Below are 12,162 nucleotides of genomic sequence, written 5' to 3' on the forward strand. Positions count from 1 at the left end.
TTTAACTTATTTTTCCCTATACGGGCTTGGGGGTACGGTATATAAAATACCGCTTGGTCGGGCAATTGACCCCAAGTCATTAGTAGTTGGGTATTATCAATATGACCCGTTTGAAAACTTGGTGTTGTTTGTTTTTATGCCTTTGGGAGCTTAATGACCATGTCCCGGATATCCTTGGCATCATTTTTGGCCACGACCTTGACACCCGGGTGTAGGCGTACACCCGGTATTATGTCCATTATTAAGGTATAAACGTTGGCTTCCCGCCGCGGACTTATACTAAGTGGTGTGTCATTTAACCTTAAACCCGATACGACTCGGGCGACTGAACGGTTAACAAACATGTAAATCTTTTACAAGTTTAACTCTGATAAATTATTCCCAAGTTATAAAATGTTTTGTGCCTTGTGCATTTAAAACCAATTTTTCAAATGTTTTCAAAATGAGTCAGTTAAATTGTATTTACCAGTGCAAACTGACGTATTTTCCCCAAAAAGATTAAGTGCAGGTGCTATACGCAATAGGCTGGTTTCTCCTTAGCATCGTAGAGTCTCGCAAGCTTTTGGGATGCATATATCTGTTGAACAATTTCTTTCTCTTTATTTTCGATCCGCCTGTGGATCTATTTCGACTAGTTGTGATACTTGATATTACACTTAATGGTTGAAATAAATCTATTTTCATTTGCTTCCGCTGTGCATTATAATTTGTGTTGTTTGACATATGATGATATCAACTACGTCACGATACTCCCCCACCGGGCCCACCGGTGATACGTGGAAATTAGGGGTGTGACATCACTAAGCGAGGGCTTTCTCAAATATCTTTTCTTATAAAGTTCTAAAATACACGAACAAAGTTGTGAAGACTTTCTCTAGCTACACGTGCAGACATTTTTAAATAGTCATCCATAAGGTCCGAACTATTGTCGTATGCTAACTGTCTAAGTGCGGCCGTGACCTTTTGCCATGTACTAAATCCTAATTGCCCGGTTACATCCGGTTTTTGTTGGAAATAAACATACTTCTCCTCAAGATCCCTAGATATCCTTAAAAATAAGTTTGTACTCATACGAAAACGACACCTAAACATTTTTTTCATCATACTTAGGTTTGGCTGAGAAATAATCGCTTATCAACAAATTGTTAAGGGTGTGCCGTTCACGAGCGATGTACCTCCTCCATTTAGGTTTCGAAGTCTCTTCCTCATCGTCTTCCACGATAGCTTTCACCACCGTCACGATCGTTTGTAGAAATATTTATGCAGCATCGTCAGATGATGATGACGATTCACTTGAACTTGAAGAACTCATGGAAAGATTGTGTTTTATGTGTTTGATATTGTGTGAGAAAAATGTTAAATATGGTAAGCTATTTATATAGGAAAAAGGTTTTTTTTTTATAAAATTAATGCCCAACGGCTAGTTTTGTTGGCCAATGAGATCCCGCCATGTCAGGTTCGTAGCCCGCCCCACGATCGGGCAGAAACCCCCGCCAGTGGGGTCACGCCGAAACCCAATCCCACTTAGGGTGGTGACTTGAGCGTTTGTACTCAACCCACGCCCCGACGCTCGACCCATACCCTATAGTCTAATTCAAATTGATGGTAGTAAGAGTAGACAAAATCCATCTCCAACCCATAATCCATATTCACTTCTTTGTACTCCTTCCTGTATTTACATTAGCAATTTAAAAATAAAGACTTTCAGATTTTTCCAAATACGAGTTCTATGTAAGAAAAAAAGCAAATAGGTTGAAAATTAAACATGAAGACACAAGGTTTTTAATAAAAAGAAAGAAAAATCTATAACGCATTCATCTTGTGTTGTCCATACCACACAACTTTAGTCAAAATTGAACCTAAAATAATATAACATAAAAGGAAATAAGCCAATATGAGAGACAAAACATAAAGTAAATGATGATCATATACCATTAATCTTTTTAAGCCAAAAGCCTTTGTTGTTCCTCGTCATTTTTCCTTTGATTATTTGTTGTCCTCGTCATTTTTTAAGCCAAAAATGTGATCTAATTTTTTAATCTAAATTTTTAATAGTCAAGTGGTTTAGTTATGGGTTCAATTTATTCAGCCATTAAAAAAAAGGTAGTTTACGTTTGAACGATTCTTTTTTCATCGGGATTCTCTTAGTTTGTGTCCCTCCACAACACCTCCGGCCCATTGATTGCTTTCCCAAAGCACACTGAAGAGGCAAAAAGCAAAAGCCACAATCATCAAACCTATTAAATGTCAAATATTCTACGATAAGAATAGCGGGGGCGTGGGGCGTTGGTTGGAGTGGGGGATGTCAGGCAACGTTGGCTAACCCATATCGTGTCAGCATTAGCTACGGTGTTGCCTTGCTAGCGTGGCTTTGAAGCCCACCATGGGGGGGGGGGCTATGGTGGCTTGGCTAGTATTGGGTAGTGTCATTGGACTGTTTGGGGTAGCCGTTAGTCAACGGCTAGTTTATTTAAAAAAATTATTTCTTTTTTATACCTTATAAATACTCACCTATTTTTTACAATTTTTTTACCACTTCTTTACATCTCTACTTCTTCTATCTCTATATTTTTTTTATAAATTTAACCCACTTAATCCTCTACAATCATCCATTTAACCGAAACTACGACCCAACCAACCCCACAGTCTAAATAAGAAACAAAAACCTGGTAAGTATTTCTCAGGGGGACTGATTATGGTGAGGAAAACCATTTTTAGAAAAAAAGATATATTTACCAATGGGGTGATGGCCTATTAGTAAAGGCAAAACCTTTAAAAACAGCTAGGTTGGGAAGGGGAAGGTCTTGGGTTCAAGTCTCACAGACGACAGAGGATTAAAGAAATTAGACGTTCAAAAACATATATGTTTAAATATAAAAGTGGAGTGTGAGGTGAAGAAAGTGATGATCTACCTCAAAAAATCAAGGTTATCCAATTTTTTTATTGTTTTTTTAGATTAAAGGTATGCTTTGTATAAAAAATAAAAAGCTTATATTACGTAGACGGAGTTGAAGGGTGTCCTTATACACTGGCTCCGCCCCTTGGTGAAGATTTATGTAGGTTTGAGATTGGTGGAAAAATAAAAACTTTAAGATAAAAGTTTTATTTTGAACGACGAAACTCTATATATATAAATATAGAAAGCAAGCCAACAAGAAATTGGAATCCGAAATTACATAATTACATCACGAATTTTAAAATCAACCCATCAAGACTGTTTTGGTCAAAAATCAAACAAATGATAATGTAACAAAATCTGATTTTGTGAGGTAGTGTGCTTATATGTTTGACAATTGAATGAACAAATGTGAAATGTAATAAACAATGAACACAAGGATTTGTACGAGGAAAAAGCCCTTGATCTCAATGTGATCTCCGGCACAAAAAACCTCGGATAGTGAAAACTATCACTATCAAATGTATTAAACTAACAAGAGTTTACAACTTTGGAAGTTGATCAAGTGTTGTACAATGTTTGCTAAAGTGCAAGTGTCTTTGAGAGCTAATGTTCGCGAGAGAGAGTGTGTGTTTTCTGCTAATAGCAGTTGTTGTTATCTATACTTGATCAAACCCTTTAAAATAGAAATAACAAACAAGTTCGAAATATGTGTAAGACCATGTCCAACCAAGTTAACGTTGAGCCATTTCCACACGTGTAGCATCTTCAACGATTCCAGTCCGATATTCTCGCCATGACTCGGTCCACATTGCCCATGACCTGCATTCCATCACGAAAATATACAAGGAACAATTGTTAGTTAAGTTATAAAAATAATAAGGATCCGTGATCCCCAGACTTCCTGTATCAGACTTTAAGGATCAGTGATCCAGGCGGGTCTAAGGATAAGTGATCCATAAGTATTAAAATTTAAACCCTAACAAAGACCAATTAACATTACACAACTTTGATCTACTTGTGATCCAAAGAAACAAATTTTTCTTGATTAGCTCCGCCGTTCTCATGAAGTGAATATGATGATTATTGAGTCTGCTCGTTTCGATTCTTCCATGTCTCCCACATCGCCACCATAATCACAACCCCTATTAATTTTTTCCATTCCTTTGACTCCCTTTGATCCATAGCGTTGCCGATGAGCTGTTGTGGAGTTCTATCTGAAGTCGGAAAAGGGAAGCTTGAGCCACACTAGAACCAAACACCATATGGATTTTGCAATCCAATAATACCAAAAAAAATGCTAATTTGAACCTTTATGAGTGAAATCACAAAAAAGAAAGAAAAGAAATCGGAGAAGACAAGCTCTTGAATCTTTGGAAACCGTCTAGGAGTCAGTTTATTTTCAGGGACCATCTTCAACACAATTCCCATGGATATAAGAATCAAACCAGTGCAATGCTGTTTTGTTAATGTTTTTGTGACTATGAAGCGCGTGAAAGAAGTCACATTTCTAATCGTTGTAACCTGTCACAAGAAGTCAAGAATATAGTACAAGTTTAGGAACAAAAAATGACAACACATAATATATAAAGGCTGTGACAGGGCGAATGAGGGGCGAGAGGTCAGGCCTTCAGAGGCGTTTTGTGACTTGGCCAATAAATGTTGCCGCTGCGTTTTGTGACTTGGCCAATAAATATTGTAGTATAACAATGAAGATTAGTGCATAGTATTTGATAACAAATTGAGGTTATTAACTGTTTTTAAAAAGACTAATGTCAATCAAGATTTTAGGAACTAATATGATTGACCTCAAAAGTCAGAATCCATGATTCTATGAATTCTTACCTGAGAACAATAACTCCGAGCTTTGAACAACTTCCAGCAAAAATCATTGGAGGAATCAAGAAATACATATCTATCTGTCAATGAAACCAATATGGAAAATGATCAAATATTTTTCAGATAGCATATGCATTGGATAAATTAATTTGAGCCTCTACTTCTCAAAAAACTGAATAGTTCAAATAATCATACAAAACAAGAACAAAACTTTACCTTAAAACCAATGTTTTCGTAACTGGACCGGACAAGCCGGTCGGATAGGTAACCGCACCCATCATTGGTTGCTTTTGTACTGCAGAGAATAGGCTGCTGAATCTGCATAACAGCAAACTGAATTATCAATTTTTAACTAAAATTATTTCTTCAAATATCAAGATATTACTATACATCCTTGCTCAGATTATTCTTTGGTGGTATCAACTACCATGACCATTAAGTGGGATTAAAGGGACCACTAAAATTGACCAAAAACATCAACAACCAGAAAATTAGAATCTTGGGGATGTGAAGTAATTGTGAAAAAATCCTGACACCAACTAAAATTTGGCAAGAAAACTACCAGAAAATCTTGCATGCAAATCATAACATAATCAAGAACAAAAAAATAAAAAAAATAACAATTATATTAACATATCATTTTTAAACTTCTCTTGGAGATTTTGTGCCTTCTTATATCGAGACACACGAACTCATGAAGAATTGAAATTAATCAATATATGAACACCAAATTCTGTAAGAAAAATTATAGATTACCAATAAGCACAAACTTTGTTTCCGCATAAGCAGTCTCTTGCTGTAAGTTCCAAACTCTCTTTCTTCAATGAGTCCAATCAATCGGAATCGCTAAAGAAAACAAAAATCACTATTAGAAGGAGATCACATAGTTTCTGCAATGTAAAGGAGATCAATAAGTAACTTAGCAAAAAGGAGTGTTTAGTAAAAGAAAAGTACCTGGATTCTATTTCGATGCGTGGGATATGAGAGATGAGAGGCCAGTAGCGGGAGCCTCTTCCGTTACACCTTTCTTCGAGATATGGGCATTCTTCAATTATCAAACTCAAAAGTGAAGGTAGCAACGTCTCTGGTAGATGTTTCATCTTCGGGCATTTCTCAATGGAGAGATGTTGAAGATGTGTAAGATGTTGTAGTCCCTCTGAAGGTGATTCCAGATTATCGAATTCTTCGATGCCAAGATGAGTAAGAGAGGAAGGAAGAAGGTGGGACAACTGATTTAAATTACTCACTTCGGGTTCATCGCATAACGTTAGGCTAACAAGAGAAGTTGGAAAATTTTGGTAGCCCCATTCCAAGATTGGTTTCTTCAACCCCCCTATTCCAAGGCTGACCAATTTGGGGGGCCAAAGTCCACGAGGAAAGGAAGAATCCATACTTGGACATTTTTCTATTAACAGAAATTGTAATGAAGTGAGCTTCGAAAGCTCAAGGTCAGGAAACGTCTCGATGCTTAAACAGCTGTATAGCTCAAGGTGAGTGATGTGTTTGAAGTAGCTCATATCAGTGATTGATTTCAGATTTCTCCAACGATAAATAAACACGTATTCTAGCATTGGCATGCCAGTGTTGTTGATAATTTCCATTTGTTCGTTGCAAAGAGATATATCCAGTGACTTGAGCTTCTGCCCTCCTGCTGGTGTTGCAAAGGAGACACGTGTAACTGAACTACAAGAACCAATGCACAAACTCTCAATGCTATTTGGACAACAACAACATTGCATGTTGTTACAATGCCATACATCCAAAATCCTAAGAGATGATAGGAGGCTGCTGTTAAAATTATCCCCGTCCCCTATCTCTCCTAAACTCACCAAACCTGAACAATTATGTACGTACAATTTCTTTAAGTTCACAAGAACCTTACTTGCGTCTGCTTCTGATTCCCACAAATACTTTATGTCATTACACCCATTGATTCTTAGTTCTTCAAGTGTCCCAAGATAGTCTATAACACCTCTCCACACGCCATCTGTAAGCCCTAAAATAGATTGTATCTCCAACTTAGTGATGGATGAAGCTGCATGAACCAGATGTCTCAACACACCATCACCACATCTATCTATTTGTAAAACCCTTAGTGAAGGTAGAGCTTCAACTAGGACGTCATTCAGGTTTGGACAATCCTTTATATGAAGCTCTCTAAGGCATGGAAACACTTCATCTAAAATATAATAGTTGGTTGACCACGTCTTCCACCCCGACATATCTTCAAACCATAAAACTTCAAGTGAAGGGAAGGAAACATCGATAGTCCCTGTGAACTCTGAACCTATGTCTTCAACCTCATCCATGCCTTGAATAAACAACTCCTTAAGTGAAGCTAGTTGCCCAAGTGGCGGTAAATATGTACATTTTTTACAGCCACGTATCGACACATGAGTCAACAAATGAAAAGAGGGATCCCCTATCCAGTTTGGAAACTTTGTTCCCCCATATGACACAATTGCAAGCTCTTTCAACCTATCACTGTGAGGTTTCAGTTCACTGATAACCTCTTCTTCGAGTGGCCCCCTTCGAGTTCCATCAAAAACGTAACCCCATTTTAGCTCTAACTTAGAAAGCCTTTTTAGAGATAAGTTCGCCTCCTTTGCATGCATTGCACTTTGTACTTTGTGCAGTCCCTGTATAGAAATTTCCCCATGAAGATTTATTAACCCCTTAAGCTCGGTTATTGTAAAGCCATTATCTCCACCAATGATTATCTTGGTCAGAGTGTGTAGGCTTTCCAACTCGCCGATCCCCAAAGGAAGCTTCTCCAAAAGTGGAGTATCTCTTAAATCGAAATGACGTAGCTTTTGAAGCTTTGAGAAGCTTTTAGGCAACTTAGTCAAACTTTGACACCCAAAAACAATCAATGTCTGTAAGTTATAAAGATTGCCAACATTATCTGGTAACTCTCTGATTTTAGTTTGAGATAAATTAAGATACCTTAAGTGCTTCAAACTGCCAATGAACTCTGGTACCTCACTTATCTCAAAACGACTCAAACAAAGAACCCTTAACAATGCTAACTCCGGAAGTAAATCAACCAAAATCTTATTGGATAGGTAAAAGGTGTCCCAACTATTATTCATCCCAGCAGATACTGCTAACATTGTTCTCAAACTTCTAGCTCTTTTAAATGCCTCAAACTTATGGTAAGCTACATACTCCTCACGAATAAATGAAATGTGGTGGTACTTTGTCGAACCTCTCTTTCTTATCTCCATTTCCTTTTCAAACCGTAAAAAATAATCTTCAGCAACAAATGTGGCCAAGTCGTTCATGAGATTATGCATCACAAAGAAAGATTCATCGTTAGGGGCATGTTGAAAGAACGATTTTGATAACAATATCTCAAAACACTCATGGCCAAAGCGTTCTGGTGACATGTATCCCCTTGATTGGTTTAAATACCCTTCAGCCATCCATAATAAAATCAACTCCTCCTTGTCAAATAAAAAGCCCCTGGGAAACAAGGAGCAATATTCAAACAACGTCTTCAAATGTTGAGAAAGATCATGATAGCTTCGCTTAAGGGATGAAAAAATTTCTTCACTAATTTCTATATCCCATATCTCACTTTTCAACACATCATCCCAATCTTCTGCATTTGTTGTGGTCCTCAATCGTCTTCCAATTGCCTTTAAAGCCAAAGGCAAACCACCACACTTTTCCACAATACTTTCACCCATTTGTTTTAGTGTTGGGTGTGAATCAAAGTTATCTACACCCAATGCATGTAGAGCAAATAAAGACAAAGCATCTTCATGTGACAAAATTTTGAGATGGTCTAGATGACCAATACCACCAAAACCTAGCTTTTTTAGCAATTGATCCTTACGAGTTGTGATGATTATCTTACTTCTACGAGCCACCAAATGAAATGACTGCAATAGGTATTGCCAGTCATCATTGTTCTCACACCACACGTCGTCAAGTACTAGTAGAAATCGTTTTTCCTTCAAATGCTCTTTAAGAGCCACCTGAAGTAGATGTAGATCTGCAAAATCTTTATTCTCTCCGGTCACCGATTGAAAGATGACTTTAGATATCTTGAATATATCAAAATCATTAGAGACATAAACCCATGCCCGGAGTTCAAAGTGACTGTGCAACTGTGGATCATTATACAAAAGTGTAGCTAGAGTGGTCTTCCCAACCCCACCCATACCAACTATGGGTACTATGCTAAAGTTTTCCTTAGATGACCCATCATCCCCTAACAACTTCTTCAGCAATTCTTCTTTCTCAGCAACTCGTCCAACAACATTAGATTCTGGCAAAGAGGTTTCATTTCCTCTATTAGGATCTTTCTGTTTTCCATCTTTCACGGTCAACCCTAGCGCATTTTTTTCCTTATTTATATGTTCTAACCTGGTGGTAATACTATCTAACTTGTGACTCAACCTTTGATCTAGTGAGAAATTTGTGCAGCAAGTTGGGATGATTAGGTTTCTTACCGTGCTTGTGCTTGCTCCTGATAGCTCACGATGCATAGCTTCGGTAGCCACATCGTCAAGTAAGTTGTCGATATCGTAAGCCAAATGTTTGAGCTCACGCAGCCATTGTTTAACAGCTTCATCCTTTACTTCCTTGTCAGCAGCATCTTTCAGCACAGCTTGGATCTGGGACAGTTCTCTCTCCAGATTCTCCAACTCAGTGTAAAATCCCTGAGAACCAACATACTTCTTGAGGGCTACATCAGCAAGCTTCTGAAAAATGACATTGACGAGTGCAGATGCAACGGCTTCAGCCATTGTTATCAGTAAAAAGGGAATTAAGACAAGTAGTTGCTGTGTATGTGAGGAATGTAGATGAGATGAGTGCCCCCTGCACAGTTATTGTTCTATAATAATCACAGTCGAGATAAGTGGCCAGGAGTGGTTTCCAACGTAAACCACGTGAAAACAATATGACAATTTATTGAGAAATTTTATATGTAATTTAAAATGATAAATTTGATCAAGTGGGTTCTAAATAATTATACTTACAGCTGTTTCTCGATTAGAGGAATAGGTACCGAGAGTGGTTCCCGGAATTAAATATCTAAAGGAACATCATTACAGGATTATTATTATTTTTTTAAAGGAAAACTTCATTAAAAAACACCGACCAAGCCCGAAAACCAAGAGGCCACAAAAACAACTACAAACACACTAAATAAATACAAATTTACATCAATCCGTCCAGGAAATTAGATTGTTCTTTACTCTATTTTTGAACCAAAGAAACCCTATAGACCTGACCTCGCTAAAAATAGAATCCACCTTGGCTTCCACCCCTGAAAAAACTGCCTTATTCCGAGCAGACCACAGACACCAAACAGCAGAAACGATAATACCTTAGACCACCGGTTTGATTCTGTTGGCGATATTACTATGCTTATGGATTTCCAGGAGATCTCTGAAAGTGAATGCGAAAATCGGAGAGAGACGGCACCATCTGCTGATTTTCTGCCACATGAGAGAAGCCGTATACACGATGAGAATATATGATCCATAGACTCGGACTCCGATTTACAGAACGGGCACAACCCATCACCTACCATTATACCTCTTCTCCACAAGGCATCCGACGTCAGTAACCGGTTCATCTCGGCCCTCCAGCCGAGGATATTACACTTTAACGGACCCACGAACACCGATCAACAACACAATAATTCCTGTCGCCCGCAGAATCATCGAGGATTTTCTTGACAGAAAATGAGCTCGACTGATCCGGCAACCACGTCTAAGCTGTTGTTTAACGAGACCGCCGATAAAGAGCCCAACAAGTCTTCAAACTCAGCCCGTTCTCCCGGCAGATCAGGATTGTGCCTCCACAGCCAATTGCCCTCCAACCGATCCCGAACACAGCATGTCTTAACCACCTCAAGGGAAAAAAGGAGCGGGTAGACCTCCCTTAATGGGACGTCTTTCAGCCAAGGATCCAACCAGAACAGAATACGATCTCCCCGGCCCACTTTCCCCTTAAAAAAGCCCCGAATACGAACATTATCAGCAACGGGCTTAGAATAACAGCCGCAATACTGGCCCAGACACCACGGACCGACTTGTTAACGGGGAGAAACGACCAATTAGAGCCTCCCGAATGGATCGCTTCCACTACCCTGACCCAAAGGTTATTATTCTCTTTTTTGAATCTCCAACCCTATTTGCAAAGAAGAGCCCGGTTGACATTAGATAATTTACTAATGCCCAAACCCCCCAGTTTGACAGGAATTGATAATCTCTCCCAGGCCACCCAATGGGTTTTCCTGATTTCGCAAGATCCCCCCCACAAAAATTTTTTTTATCATCCGTTCCAGATCCTTGATAACCTTGACCGGCGCTTTATAGAGAGAGAAGTAATAGTTGGGGAGACTAGCTAGGACAGACCGAATGAGAGTAACTCTCCCGCCAATAGAGAGAAAAGAGGACTTCCACAACGCTAGTCTTGATTCAAAGATATCTAAACGGGCCTCCAGTTTCCAATCCGATTCATGTTCGCCCCCACCTTGAGACCGAGATATTTGAACGGAAGAGAATCTGGCTTACACCCAACACTATCCGCCATACTCTCCACACCCGAAGCGTCCACCCCAATACCAAACAAAGAAGACTTCCCAATATTAATGCGCAAACCCGAAAACAAATGGAAACAACGCAAAACTCTCACAATATTACACGCATTACCCAAGCTCCAATCTCCAATAATGAGGGCGTCATCCGCAAAGAACAAGTGAGAGAGGGTGGGCCCATCATTAGGAAGACTAATGCCTGTCACGATGCCGAGATTCAGAGCCTTGTCAAAGAGGCATGACAACGCTTCCATAACCACCACAAACAAGAAGGGAGAGATAGGGTCACCTTGTCTCATCCCCTTGCCACATTTAAACTCGAAGGTGGGCGCACCATTAACCAAAACGGAAGCCCTAGCCGAAGAAAGGATACCCCAAATCCACTTACGCCACCTAACCCCGAAACCCATTTGTCGGAGAATATCTATCACAAACCCCCAGTTGATATTGTCATACGCCTTTTCGAAGTCAATTTTGAAGAGCAACGCTTCCTTCTTACCTTTTTTTCAGCCAAGAGCACACCTCATTGATGACAAGGGGAACGTCCAAGATGAATCTGTCACTCAAGAAGGCAAACTGGCTTTTGGAGATAATCGAACCTAAAACCACCTTTAACCTGTTAGCAAGGATCTTAGAGATCACCTTGTTAACCACCCCCACCAGACTGATAGGGCGGTAGTCACCAAGACCGGAGGGATCTCTAGTTTTGGAACCAGAGCAATAAAAGACGACCCACACGCAGCATTTATCTGACCGGTTTTAGGGGTTAGACCATTGCGTATGGGAGGATAGTCTCTAAATAGACTATCCTCCACATAAGCGCGACGTAAGCATAGGAGGAGGACCATCCCCTTGGAGACTATCCAAG

General features: G+C 39.3%; 1 protein-coding gene and 1 long non-coding RNA gene across 3 annotated transcripts; both read right to left on the bottom strand.

Moving 5' to 3' along the window:
* Nucleotides 1-3,337: 3,337 nt before the first annotated feature.
* On the bottom strand, nt 3,338-5,054 carry LOC118485561. Of its 2 annotated transcripts, XR_004876647.1 has the most exons (4): nt 4,952-5,054; nt 4,742-4,815; nt 3,905-4,420; nt 3,338-3,718 (listed from the first exon to the last, which is right to left on the bottom strand). It is a non-coding gene; the product is annotated as an uncharacterized LOC118485561 (long non-coding RNA). The 2 variants fall into 2 exon arrangements; XR_004876646.1 differs by lacking the exon at nt 3,338-3,718 and having other exon boundaries at nt 3,730-4,420.
* A 320-nt stretch (nt 5,055-5,374) lies between these two features.
* LOC110927203 (putative disease resistance RPP13-like protein 1) lies at nt 5,375-9,523 on the bottom strand. The gene is made up of 2 exons (XM_022170835.2): nt 5,690-9,523; nt 5,375-5,581 (listed from the first exon to the last, which is right to left on the bottom strand). The coding sequence occupies exons 1-2, from the start codon at nt 9,490-9,492 to the stop codon at nt 5,569-5,571; spliced, it is 3,816 nt and encodes a 1,271-aa protein (XP_022026527.1). The 5' UTR covers nt 9,493-9,523; the 3' UTR covers nt 5,375-5,568.
* Between the last annotated feature and the right edge of the window lie 2,639 nt (nt 9,524-12,162).

The sequence above is a fragment of the Helianthus annuus genome, chromosome 13 (assembly GCF_002127325.2).
Source record: "Helianthus annuus cultivar XRQ/B chromosome 13, HanXRQr2.0-SUNRISE, whole genome shotgun sequence".
In the NCBI taxonomy this organism is placed as follows: Eukaryota; Viridiplantae; Streptophyta; class Magnoliopsida; order Asterales; family Asteraceae; genus Helianthus; species Helianthus annuus.

Coding starts and splice junctions, on each gene's coding strand:
- LOC110927203 (XM_022170835.2), bottom strand. CDS start 9,492: ATGGCTGAAGCCGTTGCATCTGCACTCGTCAATGTCATTTTTCAGAAG.